The following is a 17,153-nucleotide window of genomic DNA, read 5'->3' as shown; positions in this document are numbered from 1 at the left end:
AAGTGGAACGCCGCGGGACTCGGTTATGCTATCGCGACGACGACGCCGACGTCCCTCGCGGATCATCGGTCTGTGAAATTGCGGGCGTACCTTCTCATCCCTCCTCGTATCCCCTCCTACCCCCATGGGAAAGATGACGTTTATTATGCACGGTTCTTGCAGTTAATAAACATCGGCCCGCGATCTTAAGTCCTTTCCACTTTGAACCAGTTTCTGCTATTGTCCGCGATTTATGCAGAATGACTCGCTAACGGTGCGTCCACTAGCCGACACAATTTAGACACGCAATTTATCAAGTATCTTCGAAAGTGCTCAATTATCATAAACGTTCTCAAACGTCTGTCCGTTTCAATATAAATGGAGATTTGTGATCACTTTTCATTTGATTTTATAAAGTTAGTCATGCTATTTGATTGTTGAAAATGTTCTCATTGCTCTTGGTGACTTTGTTACTACCTACGTTTGAAAAATAATGTTTTCGCTTTTATAATTTTTTAATTGTCATTTTTTAAAATTGTTTCTATTTATGTTAATTACTTTTATTAGAATACTAAAAGTATTCTGTAAAGAATACTGTCATAAAAGAATACTGTAAAAATTTTGATATTAAAAAAATGTTTTGAGCGAAATTATTAATAGTAATAGTGAATAAATTAAAACCTTTTATATCCCTCTAGTTGATTAAATGCATTGTGATTATATGCACATGAGTCAAAGAAAACATCGTTTCTCACGCGATCGCGGGAAGTTTGTTCATCATTAACTAACGGTATATCTGAGTATCCACTTTTTTCCAAGAATAATTTATTGTTAGTATTAAATTTAGGCTTAATTTTTTATTTATTTTATGTGTGGATTTTATGTTTTAATAAGAAATAAAACTTGACTTTTTATTAGAGAAGGTTTTAATTCATTCCACGCATACGTTTACGATTGAGTATAGGTATGTGTAAAATCATAAAAGATAAATCTTGATTTTTTAAATAAAATAAAGACATTGCAATTTTACAAAAGAAGCATAGTATTTATTGTAAGTACGATATTAAACGTAACAATTACAGAAAGATATTTTTCTTATAATATATTGTTTATATCAGACATGAGATTTATTAACACAGCCTGCATTTATTGATAATTGAAATATTTCAAAGCTTCTTAATCGTTACACAAATATCTACAAAGAACTGCTATCTCTACTAAGAAAGGAGAATTTTATTACACATTAAAAATTGTGAAATACGTTAGACATTGCGACATATATAATTTCTACGGAGACTTATATCATTAATGATAATTAGAAGCCTTTGCTGGAATAAGCGCGTGATCGATAAGCACTGATCGATTAGCATCACGCGGAACCACGGATACATGACCTAACATGGAAGAGCAGGTCTGATTGTCATCCTTTCGTATCCTTCACATCACTGGCGTTCCGTTCCATTGTATGAGGGCATCCTGCCACCTTTGGAGCAGCGTGGAACAATAAGTAGAAGAAGTGATACCTTGAATTCTGCACTGTTTACGAGTAACGCTCGAGCGATTTCGCGGATATAGCATGATCATTTTGTAATCGAGAAGACAATAGCGATTTCTTTTCTTCGCACTAAAAAACTTCTATAATTAATAGAAAAAGTAAATACAATTTTCAAATAAAATTGCTGTATTATATTAACCATAAAGTATATGTATATAAGTTTTCTAAGATTATTTATTAAAGTAATTAAGTTCAATCATTAAAGGATGAATGTTTTTAAGCATAGAACCAAATGTGAAATTCTTGTAAAATTAGGAAAAGTAAAATTTACTTAAAGTTTTAGTATTTTATTATTATTTATTAAATAATACTAACTTGGATCGAATGAGTTTCTCTAACGGTGTCGCAGCGATATCCGCGGTTTCCATTGTTGCAGCAGCATCTGATCCCCCGGAAGCTTCATTTGCCCTGGTATCCACCGTCAACGTAGCGTGACTGCCACCGCAGGTGAAATATTGTACTTCGAACCTTTTAACATGTATAGAATAGAGTAATAGACAATATTTCTTTGAGACAGTTTAAGAAAAAGTTGCGCTTTTTATATTTAAAACTATTTTTGTGTTTAGAAAATTCTATATATAGTTACATATATATTCTTTTTATACTTTATATTTCATATAATCAATATAACAGCTTTCTTTTTTATTTATAAATTGCATATACTTGATTAATTCTACTTAAGAAGTTTCATATATTATACATATATAAAATATAATTAATAAGATAATTATTGTGATAGTAATAATACTGATAATAAAAATTAAAAAATTAATATTAATTTTTAATTATACCGTCGTTCTGCATGATAATTCCTTAATAATTCTCGATTCGTATTGAAGAGTACGCCGTGATGACCGAGACAAAGAGTCACCCATATTGGAAGACTGGGAGTCTTTAATCGAGAACCGGGTTGTTTGCTTATATTGCTTATATCGCCTTCGTGCACTAAGAATCCCACTTCGCTTCTTATAAGAACGCCCCATTGCGGTACAGCCTTATTTTAAATTAATTACGTTAAATCAATATTAAATGAACAAGCTTTTTTTTTTTAATAGAAAAGGGTTTCCGAATATATGTCGCGTTCTAGTATAGCGTTGCGCCACAAATCCGGAAGCCCTTTCTATTGGAAGCAACGTCAATGGTCGTGAAAACTTTAAATTATGATACATATAGAAATTTTATATTAATTTCTATAGAAAATATAGTATAATATCTTACACAAACGTAATTATAATATGTATAATAAAGACGTAAAATATTAACGAGCTACATTATTGTAAACTTACGTATGTATTTTCGTCACCAACATGAACCACTCCGTTGTGAAGATGTGGTGAAGCACGACCAGTTAAAACCAAAATGATAACACTGATCGGGCCCTCTTCCGAACATCCTCCAAGGATCGATGTCTTTGGATCTTCTAAATCGGCTCGAATTCTGAAATACAAATTTAAAAATATTAATTAAAGTAATTTGTATTTGATTAGTATTTAACTTTTAATTGAAGCAATCCTTTATTTATTTTTCAACTTAAAATAGAATATTTTATTTAAAAAACTTGCAGGAAAAAATATCTTACTTTGAAAGGCCTCTTGAAAGTACTGCACTATATAAAAGTAACTTTGCTCCAGGTCCACCTTCGTCGTGAAACTGTAGATACGAAAATAAATGTATAATAATAATAATAATAGCAATAAAAAGCTCACATATTTTGTTTTAACTGTATTTTGTCTATATTTTCTTCAAGAAAAATATGCTTTATGATTATGCTTTATAGAATTTAATTTTTTCTACACAATATCAGAAATAAAGACACATTTTAAGTTATAAAGTATTTAATTTATATTAATGTAAGTTTTTTTATGTAATAATAAAATTGATGAAATCTTTTCTTCTATCAAAAAAAGTTTTAAATTTGCTCCGATAATGTCTTGTGCAATGTCTGATATTCAATTCGTCAAGTACTTTAGTTTCTTCACGCAAATACTTACCAAGTACAAGTATCTCTTGACAAATATCTCAAGATCCTCCAAGGAATTGAACTCAAAAAGATGCAGCTAAAGTACAAAGCAACCTTTCACAAGGAGTGCACTTGAATCTGATAACGTCGTAGAAAATGGATTGTCAACCGTACGGACAAAGATATATGGCGCAATCTTGAAACAATTCTCTAACACACTTGGCAGAATACCGACGCTATTATTTCAGACATATTCTGTTTCGTCGTAAATTAATTAAACGAGAAAGCTTAGATTTCACCGCGCTACTCGTTAATGTGATAGATATAAAGTGGATGCATCAGTGCATAACTAAATCGTTTTTTTGAACGAGGATTTGTTATAATTTATTTTTTTGATCAAGATTAAAATTTTTTACTCGATTTTAATTTTAATTTTATTTATAATATAAAAAATGTATAGTGTTAAAATTAAAAATAATTAAGAACATTATTAAAAATTGAAATTACTAATAAGCGAGTCTTTTAAATGTCTATTTGGATTATTAGTACGAAAGATTAGAAAAGGGAAAATGTACCGTTTCTGTTAAACCATCTTGAAAATAGTGTACACTATGTTGAAGATATGGTGTATCCTGTGGTAAAGCTACTATGGCCTTTGGCACAATGTTGTTGACGACATTTGGACATGTAGACACAGAGAAGCCACCTGCACAACGCCAAATAATCTCCGATATCGCAGAAGTCAACACTTCGATCTGTCGATCGTATGAAGGTTTCAACAAGCTGCAATTAAAAGGAATTTTCTTGATTATATTATGATGTATATTCCGTACAATAATTTCATTTATCTAATATTTTAATTACCGCTTTTTATTAATGTTATTAAAAGATATTTAAACTTTCTTATAATTTTTAAATTTATAAATATATTTAGAATATATATTTAAAAAATTAAAAAATAAAATTACTTTACAGTTAGATTTAATATAAAATTGTATTATTATAAATATTTTATTGTATACAAAATATATAAATTATAAAAATTTTTATAGTAAATATTGTTATTTATTATTTGATATTCTTAAATATTATTTATATATTGTCATTTTATTACTCATTACTTATTGCCACTTTCTGGTCGAGAAAGACTTTATTTGCACACACAGTAATAAAATAATATCTGAACATTTTTTTAAATATAAAGGTATAAATTAGTCTAAAGGCACTTACGTCTCGGGATTTGCACGTAGATCTTGCCTGTCGCATTTGAACAAAAAGTGCTTTAGCATAACAGCTTGAACTGCGGTGACGAGGCCTCTTGTTGTGTTTCTGGGCGTTCTCAATCCAAATGCTAAACTTTGACCATATGGTCGCAAAGTCAATCCAGTTCTTGCCCATTCAACTTTAGGTGGACTTGCGCAAGAACCAAAGACCAGCGTTCTTAAAGTCTGCAATTGCAGAAAATTATTAATATAATAATTAATTTTTATTAACTAAATAAAAACTTTAAAAGGTTTATATGTGAATTAGAGAAGTATTTTATTATTATATTATATTTAAAAAAAATTATATATTTCAAAATTACCATGCACGTTTCTTCTTCGATAGGTTGTCCTCCGATAACGGATGTTTTTGGTAGGGCTCTCGTATTACGTGGGTAGAGTATCCTTTCTGAAATACAACCCCGAAAAGATATTAGTTTTCACAAAATAAAGCAGAGCTTATAACTAAAGCTTTTGTACACCTGGATAGAGTTCGTCGGGTTCAGCCATAAGAGCAGCATATCGAGCTGCTCGAGTCGACAGCAACATTCTCTTCTTCAAATATATTTTTAATTTATATAATACTAAAAGTATTGACGCTATTGAAAGTATCAGTTGAGTGTTGATTATTTTATAATATTATATTACATATATAAAGAAAAATTCTATTATACAATATATGCATAAACATTAATTTGGTTTGCTACAATTGGTTTTATAAATTAGTTTTTATTTTCTTTATTGTTAGTTTTTAAATAACATTAGGTACACGTAACAGTAATACGAATATTTCTCTTTACGCATTTAATGATTTTATAACTTTGTTTAATTTCTTCAATTTGTTATTTGACGATATTATTTTTTTTATTTTGTGCAATATGCACGATTCGAGTATTAAAAATGTAAGAAACGGTTTCTCCGGTAAGAGTAATTTTGCAGCCAGATGTCACCCATTGGTACTACGCTGGCAGAATATCGGATATCAATTGAGATCGTGCCGGAATCCGCACGTTCCTTTATATAGGATCTGATATGCGGCACTTATGCGTGCAGGTATCTCATGAAAATACGTCGCATCGGAACGTTTAGGCCGGTCGTGCACGCTAAGGTGTCAATTCGAAACGTCCGAAAAGAGACACGCCAGGTGGGAACGATAGACATGGCCTACTAATGTCTATTTACCATGCCGTACTCCGAGCTAGAATTTGAGCGCAGGTAAGTGCAGTCATTGGCATAATTGAATTACCTGGTGATTTATTTTCAAAAGAAAAAAAAACAAAAAGAGAAAATAAAGAAGAGCTAAAAAGTTTAGAAAAGAAAGAAGGATTTTATGAGAGAAGATGAAGGAAATAATAAGTAAAAAATAAGAAAAATAAAAAGAAAAATAAAGAAGGAGAGAAAGAAGATATAAAAATATAAAAGAAAGAATAAAAGAAGCAAAAAGTAAAATAGCAAAGAAAAAAAGGAAAAATAAGAAAACATTCTAGAATTTGCACTTCTGTAGCACCGAAACAAGTTTGTTTCATTTATGTGTCATCTTCTATTTTTTAACTTAACATACATTATATACAATATTAAAGTTAATAATATTAAAATAATTACGAAGTTTATAACGATAAAAGATGAAATCAAGATTGGGCAAAAGTTTAAGGATTGTTTAAAGTGTGTTTTTCTGTTGGGGTGAGTTGGGGATAATTAAAACATTAGTTATTTTGTTGCATGTAACAGTGCTAGACGTAACAGTAGCCGAAGTTATCCAAGTTCCTGTGTTTCTCGTGTTTAGACTGGCGAGTGCTTTAGGAGAAGTTTAACACGATTCTGTTTATACATACATACGCTCAGGTCTTTAGACTTCTCGCGTGTACGTTGGGTATAACAGTGGCAAACATACAGGCGAGTAAGATAAAGTAAATTTGGGGAGCAAGTTTCTTGTTTCCTCAAAACAGTTTGGATAGCTGATCGATTGTTATGGACCTTGATGGATCTGACAGAAAATTAATAAAATAATGTACGGGAATGTGCCAATCGTAGTACAAGGTTTTCCATCAAATTAGCTGCATACACTATATTTATTACCTTAAGCTTGAAGCTTAAATAAAAGCGTAATTGCTGTTTTGATAGGGAACTCTAGTATTTAAGTGCGAGAATTTACACCGTAGAAGTCAGAAAAAAATGAATAAAGGCGACTTGTTCATAACTATTCTGTTGTGCTTTTATGTTATATTAGTATTGTATGGTAATTTCAGTTTTTTTATTATTGATATTAACAACATATAGTAAATTGAATTGATTTTTTAAAATGCAGTAAATAATGCAACCATGTATTACAACTTATATAAAATAATTACTGTAGAGAATATAAAAGGCTTAATGATTATTTCACGATACATAAGTGTTGAGTGTAGAGGGATAGTATTTATAACATAGGATGAAACAGAGTATAAAAATGTTTAATTAAAAAACATTTTTTAAAAGTTTTTTTAAATATAAGGACATAGAGATTTTTTATTTTAAAATTTTTAATAATATAGTATAAAGTTTTAATTTTTATATAATTATTATCCTTAAACATAATAAATAATACTTGATACTATGTTACTTAATCTATCACTTCTCAAGATTTACACTATTATAAATCATTTTACATCAGAAAATATTATCGCATTATTTCAAAGGACTTTTAAAAATTATATTTTTAAAAATAGTGTTAGTATAACAATAGTTCTCTTCGTGCTAGCATATGTGTAATAAAAAAATTTCCCGATTTTATTTTGTCAGTCTTTTATAGATGTCGTAAAGTGTAGTCTGACTGATATCGAGAAGATCACGAGGGTGGCAACAGAAGCTGCTATAATCGGCCATTTTCGGATAGCGAAGACTTATATATCATTTGGTACGGCCTTTCGACTACCTTGTAGCTCGAAAGCGATCGCGTGTTCGCGTGCAATCAAAATATCGGATTACGAATTCGCGCCGGAACGGCCATCTGCATTCGGTGATTGCACACCCCGATATATCGCGCCCCTAATTTACGTTTGTGAGGCGCCTCTCGAGGAAGCATACTTATCGATCTATTCAACCATTTACGTTCTAGTGTATACGTTCGTACGTTCCCTAGAATTATACTTTACATTGGTTCGCATCCTTACTCTGTGTTCTATTTTCTTAACGAGGCAAATGAGCTCACATTAAAGGAAGAAGTAAAGTTATAATGAAGATGCATGTTACATACACACATACATACGTGCGCGTGCACTACACCCGCACATATATACATACACATTTGAAATTTTTTAGGATACAGTGGATAAAAATAATGTTAATAAAAATCTTTATCTTTGTATATTTAGCTAAGCTATTTTTTATAAAAATAAATATTCTGAGATTGATAGAATTTTTATCATTTTTTGTTACAACTGACACTTTCTAGTAAAGTTATTGTAAAATGGAAAAAAATATATTTAATATTAATAATATGTTCTAATATTTTTTAATAACAAATGTTATTATAACATTTATGTTTATAATTTATGCATACAATACTTTCATAGAATTTTTAATAATTATATTTGTGGCAATACAAAAAAGTAAATAATAAGTAAATAAGTATTTTTTATGTTTTGAAATATAATTAAAATATATATAATTAAAAGTAAATTTTGTTTTACAGCCAGATAAATAGAAATTAAACTTAAAAAATTATTTTAAAAAAAACTACAATACAAAAATATCTTTACACATAAAAGATTATATTTTATACGCATAGAAATACAAAATATGGTAAACATTAATAACTTTTTGCAAATAAAATATTCTTCCAAATTTAAAATAAAATTTTTTGCATTTTGCAAGTAAGTAAATTTTTATAAAACTAAAAGAATCATGACTTTAAAGCAGTTTGCGAAGAGAATAGATTTAACATCAGAAGTAAAGAGATATAAGGTAAGTGTTCCTAGTATGTACCTAACATGAGACCTAATTTCTCCTAGTTTATAAGAGTTAAAATTTAACGATAACGTTTACCATTTTAACTCTTAAAAGCAGAGCTTGCGTAATGACAGAAAATTGAACTAGTAAAACTATAAGTAAGTAAATTGCTTATGATTGTAAAAATTTTTAATAATTTTGTATGTCAAAAAGGTATCATAATACACAAATTAACAAGGTTTTTGTAATTTATGATTATTTTATAAAATGTATTACTACATTTAAATCTAATAAAATATTTACTGTATTTAAGACTATTGAATAAAACATTTTAAGTCATTCTTTCTGACATAATCTTGTAAGTATTTTATATGCATTATGTTCTTAATATGAAACTCTTTTTATATGTTCTTATTATGAGACATAGTTACAAGGATTTATATTGGAGGCTTTTTAAAAAATAAAATAAAATTATAATATTATTTTAGCCTTTCATCTTTTTTTACAGACAATCTCTTTTGCTACAAAACAGAAAAATAGAAAGAGTGTAAGAACTTATAATACAAGATTATAAGAACTTATAATACAGATTGTTAATGTAGAAAAAATCAAAATAGTTATAAAAAAGTAGCAAAGAAGCATTTGCTGGGTTTATCAATGATAAGGTTTATTTTTTATAGAGCTATTAATATATTAATTTTGTATGACCTACTTAGTTTAAAAGCAAAAAAATGTTTTTTTTTTTGTTTAACTTTAAACCAATAAAATATTTTATTAGTAAACAATAAAATGATGTATTTAAAAAGTAAATAAATTTTATATATTTAAATATACATACATTTTCTTTTATTTCATATTTTCTTTTGTTTTAAAAACAAATAATAAAGCTGTAAAAAAGTAGTCTTTTTAATATTTGAAACATTTTGTCATATTCGTTTTAAATATATAGATCGCTCAGCACATTGATATTATTCACAGTCAATAAAACGTTTAACGTACAAAAATATGCACAAGTAATACTTCGTCAAGCAATTGCTGCTCTTCTTTCATACATCGTTAAATTTGAGTTCATGATTGGTTTGTACAAATGAGGATTATTGCAATAGTAGTGGAAAGAGAAAGTTGCTTTAGTTAATTAATACTTCAATTTAGTGCAGAATGCTTATAAACTTACTATTGAAAGATTACTTTAACACTTAAATTTATTTACATATATAATTGAATATATATGTGAGATTAAATTCAAAAATATAACAATTTTAATCTTTGCAATTTAAATTGTAATTTTTGTAATTTAAATAAATTATTAAATATTAAATTGTAATTAAAACTTTATATTTTTAGTATAGTTTTTACAATATAATATTATGTCATTTGTCTCATTGCAGAAAAAAAGTAAAACTTAAACAAAGAAAAACTTTTAAGTTTAAAATAATATAAAAAGTTATCTTTGATATATACTAATTATATATGTACTAATTATTAAATACAGTTAATTAAATATTCTTAAATAATTTAAATTGGCATTTATAATTAAATTTTAGAGTATAATCGCGGATTGCATGTTATTAAATTAAAACAATCATAATAAATAAAAAATTGTTTTTTGTAACTTAAATATTTTTCTGATATTTAGAGATTTCATACCTTTGTCTCGAAGATATGGGGGTAGCTTCTCCTTCCGCATCTCCTTACAGTGTCGCTTATCGCAGGTGGATGTCGCGTTTGCCACAGTGGCTTCTTTCTCTTCCATCACAGGTTCTGTCATTTCTTGCTGTATTTTTATTTCAAGACTTAAATTAAAGCACTCAACAGTTTAAAGAATTTTAAACCACCAATAACCGTAGATATTGCTGCTGGACATTATTGCAGTTATTTTTTTGTGTCAACAATTACATGTTAAGATCATTCATCGATACGTTTCTTCGTTCCGGAAGATATATACCTTCTTCCGCTTCATGCGTCAAATTTATGATCCACAGCCTGACTCAGCTCGACGGTTCATAAAATTCCATTCGTTTCCATTCAGCGGTAGTTCCTTAACCGACATGACTTCCGCAGAAACGCGTCGATTCACTCGCTGCGGTGATCTCGCGTTTTCTCATTTTGCCCGCCGAAGACGGAATGTAGGAAAAATAACGTGCCTTGCCTGCAGTTTCTCCCGGTGGCTTTCTGGTAATCAATGCTAGGCTTTAAAACGTTCGCGCTTAAAAGTTGAAATGCGAAGTTCTATGTAGTATGTTCGTTCGGTAATCTTTGAGATGTCAGTGATTTAAATACATATATGTACATACGTGTTAGTCAGAAGAATAACTAATCTTAAGGTTAATTTGTGCAAAATTATTATGTTGTAATAATTATTAATTGTTTTACTTTATTTTAAAATTAGTATTCTTGTATTACTTAGTAATTAATTCGAATAATTATTTAAAAAATGTTGTCTCTTTTGTAAAATAATTTTAAAAGTGTCGATTTAAATTATTTATTTTATTTTGTATATTTTTATTTTTCTTTATATTTAATATATTATATTATATTAAAATATTATACATGCACATTAGTTTGTATTAAATGTATTTTATAAACTTGTTTTTTAGAACTTTAGTTAATATTTTAACAAATTCAAATTACATTTATTTATACATTACATACTTGTTTATGTGGGTGTAACATTCGCATACATGCCGGGTATTTAATCTAATCACATCGAGTGCTACGTATGTCGGTGAGAATAACAATGCTGTTTGTACTTTCATTGACTTGCGATAACTGACAGATGTGCAGTCAGACGTACGGCGAGAAATAATAACTCTAACTAACACCCCCGAGTTGACTCAGCTGATCATGCCGCGCGAGCACCCTACACAGGGTGGTTCAGAAGGAAAACACAACAGTTTCGCCGATAATTAAATTGATGTATCGACCCATCTTATGCATCATGCTTGTTAATTACCATTAAAAATTTTTAAGCTAAAAGTAATCTATATTCTTTTAAGCTGTTACTTTGAAAGTAATTTCCGATCAAGTTATCAATATCTAATACTTTTCTTATATGTTTACAGCTTTTAATTATATTTTAAATTTGTTATAGTTTAAACGTTTCAATAGTTTACAATTTTTAAAATTATTTTATTAAATAGTTTATTATATTTTAAATTGTTTAAATAGCAAAAAAATTTATCAATGTACAAGTTAAGGCAATTTAAATTTCTAAAAATTTTAAATGTGTGCGACAAAAAACCAAGGTATTCCATGTATATACCAATATATCAAGGTATTATTTGATGGATTATAATGAGATGGCTTGTAAAATGGATGAATCGCGGTTAAAGGAAATTATTCGTCTAATTGTTACACGTGTACTGCTAGCTTCGACGTGCCTGAATCACGCTTTTATACCTGCGTAACACCTAGCACGTACTGCTCTACATCTAAAGCTATTGTATTCGGCACAGATGTGTAGAGTACGAATCGTCTTATCTATCTAGATCTATCGGAGCTGCGCATCTTTGCATGTGTTTCGTGCTATTCTCGTGCCGGTTTTATAGACAATCGGAAATGAAGTTGGGCTTAGAAATGAATTTAATCAAATCGTGATATAAGAAAGAAATTGAAGCACTTGCATTTTTCAGGGTTAGGGTAGAAAAAAGTGTGTGTAGTATATAATTGCTTGAATATTATAATATTTCTTAGAAATTCACTCCATTAAAGCAAAATAAGATGACGTTTATAATCTTCAATCATTACATCCTGTTATTTAATCACTTGGCAAAATATTAATTGATATATGATATATTTTAATTTATTTTAAAATGTAATTTAAAATATTAATTTAAAAAATTTAACAAAGCTCATTATTGTGGTATTTAAGATTCAGTATTTGTATTTTTTGTTTATTAGTACGACTTAATATTTCGAACTTTTGCAACTTTTTCCATCACGCGCCGAAGAAAGCCGTTGATTCATGAGCAACAGTTACCTTCACCATCGAGAAAAACTATTTATAACTGACTGGAATGGCGTGCGTATTTCCTTGTATGATTCTTCCGCTCCATATGCGACTAACGCATAATGCGTGTATTTAATCCTTTCGCGCATCAAAGTTTCCGTTACAAATTATAATCAGATTGTTTGAAATGGAGATGTATGTATCTGAACACTCATGTGAAAGAAAATTTAATAAGAAATTTTGATCAAATTCTAAAACAAATGAGATATCAAAGTTTAATTAAAAATATTGTTCGAAAATTTTACAGAATTATACACTGAGAGAAAAATGTCAAAGTATTAAGAATCAAATATTTCTTGTGACGTTTTCTTCGATATTTATTTGTTATAAAAAATTTATTTGTAAAAACAAAATATACATTTCGGTAAAATATTCTATGTACTTCTAAAATATATTTCTGTAAAATATACCTTATTTAAAGAGATAACATTCACTGTGCGTAAAAATAAATAATTTATTTACTAAAAATAAAACATTTAATTTACCCTATTTAAATAAACCATTTACTAGAGAAAAATAATTAAAATTTTTAATGGGAAATATTATATATTTTACTCCAAAAACTTTATTCCTAAGAAATAAGCCAATTAATAAGAAAAATGAGATGCATTTCCTAGAAATATATATTTGTTTTTACAAATAAATTTTTTTATAACAAATAAATATTGAAGAAGACGTTATAAAAAATATTTGATTCTCAAAACTTCGACATTTTTCTCTCATGGTGTAAGTAACAAAAAAAAGAATAGTGAAGATATACACAAATACGGTTTAATAAATTGTTGACTTGCGATAAAAATATGTGTTACAAAATAGTAATTTTATTTAAAAAGCTTATAGCTATTTTATAACAAAAATAATTACATTAATATATTATTTATGTAATATTTTTAATTTAAAACTATTTTAGAGAAATGTCGAATTACGTAATTAGAACCATACTTCCAGAATTACCTGTATGACATTTAAGATCTGAAAGATATCAATCGGATTATCATCTTTCGATTTTTCGTTCGATTAAAAGATTCAATTAACTGATTCAGTTGACGGGAATATAATACACAGAGGATAACAAGGAAACCGAAGTATCCTTAAAATTGATTTCCCCGCCATTCTCGTGGTCGAAACGAATTGAACTTCTTGCTTGTCCCTAATTGCCAATTTCCTGATCATCCTTTTACGAGTCCGCGCTTTGAACGAGTCTAAGTTCAAGTTCGCGTTCTGAAATAGACGTGCACCCCGCGTGCCTTATACACGAGAATGCACCAAGGTGCTGATGCAACTGTCTGCCTGTGTGCGGTGTCTATACGTACATATGTGATACTGGTGCGAATATGAAATTGGACAGCGAAAAACCGTGTGGCGTAGTACCAGGAGCCGTGCAATGCATGCACACGTGCGAGTGCACCGGAACGAACGAGAGGCGAGCTTAATGATCGATCAGCTCTGCACGGGTTACGCCAGGCGAGGCAAAGATCGTATATCTCGCGCGGATGATCGATCGTTGAGGCGCGTCTGAGAAAATGGAAAACTTTCATCGTATGAAGGAGAAACATATGCTTCTTTCTCAATTTGTGTAATGTTGCTTGAAGCTCGTGAAGTTCGAAGTGTAGGTCTTACTTAAACCTTATATAAACTTTATAAAACAGTAGTACAAAATAGAATAGCATGGAAACTCTAATTATGACATTTATTAGTGTGACACATACTGTCTTGTGTGATTAATTGTAATATTATTTTGGAAATCCTTGTTTTGTAATGGATTATTTTACGAATCTTGGGATTCGAATATTCCTTAGAAAGAATTTCAAGGAAAAATATAAATCGTACAAATCTATTTTTAAGTAGAATAAAATTAAAATAGAAAATAAGTATTTTATATCACACAAGTTAATGTAATCAAATGTAAGAAAAGTTTTGTGATAATTTATTCTTACTTTTGCACAAATTTAAGATAAAAGTTTTTATACTTCAGATTCTTTGATGTTTCGCGATTAGAGGAAGACATGTGGAATTTGTTATTGCAATCCTATTTATTATTATATTAAATTTTTTTTCGCATACGTTATGCAATCTTTTATATTACATAAAAAATGATTATGAATCTATTTCTTTTAATATTCTCTTTTTTAACCTAAAATTATGCTCTTTATATGTAATAAAATAACAATTAATTTAATTATATATTTTATTTTAATTATGTGTCTAAGGGCAAATTAATTTTTTTAAAATTTAATTACTAAATAATATGAGAATGCACCATGCTAATATATAAAACAAAAGCATATATAGACAAATTGTGAAATATAATTTAATATAATTCTCAAAACACTATATATCTTTTATAATTGTATGTTTAAATTGCGTACGGAATGCAATTATGCACATAAATTTATTCGAAATCGAGGTGGGAGAAGAATTTTATCTTTAATGAATTCTGAAGAACAAGTTCAATCTACGTCAAGGAAACCCTTTACCTTATAATTGATTGTTTCATCCTGTTCCAAACTTTTACTGGCTGGAAACAGATGCAAGGAACCCCATTGAGTCGTGGTATTCTTGATTATGCAATGATTATACAATTGAGATGTAAATACCGAGACCGGTGCGACAGTTTCAGTTTACGTATTATCGCACTTCCGCCGTAAAGGATGGTCTTTATTACAAGGAAGAAATCTGAATCCAAGCTGAGCCAGTTTTTAGAACAGCTTTCGTGATTCGAGCTAATAGAAGCTCCACCTAGGGCAAGTGCATGCTTATCTAGTAAAAATACTCCAATTACTTTAGAACATTGTCTTTGGCACACTTCCATGGAAATTGCATAAGTAATCCTTTGCTAGCCCGCAGTCTTATTACGTATGCATCTAAACGAATTGTATTTTACAGGGTAAATTGATGCGATCTTGAGGAAATTGTCATTAAAAAAAAAACAAATTTAAACTTTAAAACTATTTTTCTTGAAATTATTTTTTTCCTAGTTTCACGCGACAAATTCTTGGAAACCAATAATAATATTAACAAATTTTTTATGTACCTACAGCATATATTTCTCTTTCATTCAAATTGGAATAATTATAATATGCTTTATTTTATTTTTGTGTTAAAAAATAATTATGATTTTAAGAATAAATAAAAAAAATTTATACAAAAGCTACCATTTTGTTAAATTTAAGTTTTTTCACTTAGTTATAAATAATCCAATAATAACTATTTTTCTAACAAGAAAATTTTTTTTAGAATAAAAAAGTTATCACTTGTTTTTGCGCATTTTTCTTGCTAATTCTTAATAATCAGCATATAACAGGCGAAGAAGTAATATTTCTTTTAATTTGAAAAAAATTAAAACATTATTTTTTAAAATATTAGTAAAAGAATACAAAGTTTAATGTGTTTTTATGTTAAAAACTACTCCAAAAAACACGTACATTTATTTTAACCTTTCAAATCAGGATATCCTCTTAAATATTCGAATCTGGATAGCGATCATGTAACTTTTTCCCTAGGGCGGAAACGCGTAAAGTGAAAAATTTTATCATTAAAGTTAATGGAGAAATTTTTCACTTTTCATATTTTTGCTCTAGGGAAAAAGTGTTACATGATTGCTACCCAGATTTAAATATTTAAGAGAATATCCTACTTGTTATTTTGATTCCAAGTTTCGTAAGAGAAACGAGTTTGTAGATTTTAGTAAATATTTGCTTATTGAGCGTGTTGATAGTTTAAAGAAAATTTTGAGAGAAAAAGAAACCACAGTGAATGAGAATTTACATTAAAATGTTTATTTATATTTACTGACATTAAAACATTACTCTCTAAATTACAATCAGTAAAAATTTGACAAAATCAGTGAAAATACATCGACTTTCAGTGACATTCTCATGAACATTTATCGCTTATTAATTTGTGAAATAAATACACTAATCCTTCAGTGATAATACACTGTCTGTTCAGTGATAATATACTTTCAGTGATAATACTAATTCTGAAGTGAAAATCACTGAAAGACAGTGAATATCTGATTATCACAATTATGTAAATCAGTAAATATCTACTGATTGCAATTTAGAGAATACGGTCCGTATTTAAAGCATTTATAAGATATTAGGGTATGTTTCTTTATTATTCTATCCTTGTTATATATCTGATAAATAATAAAGATAAAACGATAAAAAAGGCGCGTTAATATCCTTATAAGCGCATTTAAAATATAAGTGCAAGAGTCAGTCTCATTATTTCCAGTATTAGCTTAATCGGCCGATTAAATTTAAGAATAATTAATTGCAAAACTTAAAATTAAACATATTTTTTCATCTATTTGCTGCAAATTATAATGCACTTATCCAAACAGCAATTATATAAAATGTACAAATATTTTTTATAATTATTTAAATATTTTAGAAATGTTTATATTTTATAAACATTTTTATGGTCTCAGATTTAACAAGTAGCAGATAATAAAGA

General features: G+C 28.5%; 1 protein-coding gene across 5 annotated transcripts; it reads right to left on the bottom strand.

Moving 5' to 3' along the window:
• Positions 1–1,105: 1,105 nt before the first annotated feature.
• Positions 1,106–15,669, bottom strand: LOC105832096 (inactive ubiquitin carboxyl-terminal hydrolase MINDY-4B). 5 transcript variants are annotated; one of them, XM_012672734.3, is made up of 12 exons: positions 15,170–15,669; positions 10,629–10,855; positions 10,331–10,457; positions 5,080–5,165; positions 4,725–4,942; positions 4,070–4,277; positions 3,526–3,591; positions 3,114–3,184; positions 2,821–2,971; positions 2,326–2,528; positions 1,850–2,002; positions 1,106–1,462 (listed from the first exon to the last, which is right to left on the bottom strand). In XM_012672734.3, the coding sequence occupies exons 2-12, from the start codon at positions 10,641–10,643 to the stop codon at positions 1,417–1,419; spliced, it is 1,344 nt and encodes a 447-aa protein (XP_012528188.1). In that variant the 5' UTR covers positions 10,644–10,855; positions 15,170–15,669; the 3' UTR covers positions 1,106–1,416. The 5 variants fall into 5 exon arrangements, with proteins under 5 accessions (XP_012528188.1, XP_012528187.1, XP_012528186.1 ...); XM_012672733.3 differs by lacking the exon at positions 15,170–15,669 and adding an exon at positions 11,336–12,481; XM_012672732.3 differs by lacking the exon at positions 15,170–15,669 and adding an exon at positions 11,946–12,481.
• Between the last annotated feature and the right edge of the window lie 1,484 nt (positions 15,670–17,153).

Source organism: Monomorium pharaonis, chromosome 3 (assembly GCF_013373865.1).
Source record: "Monomorium pharaonis isolate MP-MQ-018 chromosome 3, ASM1337386v2, whole genome shotgun sequence".
Taxonomy (NCBI): Eukaryota; Metazoa; Arthropoda; class Insecta; order Hymenoptera; family Formicidae; genus Monomorium; species Monomorium pharaonis.
The sequence above is the reverse complement of the archived record's forward strand: the minus strand, read 5'-3'. Positions and strand labels throughout refer to the sequence as shown.

What these genes read in the sequence shown, in the direction of transcription:
- LOC105832096 (XM_012672734.3), bottom strand. An exon ending in CCCATATCTTCGAGACAAAG is followed by an intron (nt 5,166 to 10,330) that starts GTATGAAATCTC and finishes GTTGTATTTCAG; the next exon opens with AAAGGATACTCTACCCACGT. An exon ending in CTACGTGCAAATCCCGAGAC is followed by an intron (nt 4,278 to 4,724) that starts GTAAGTGCCTTT and finishes TTTTAATTGCAG; the next exon opens with CTTGTTGAAACCTTCATACG.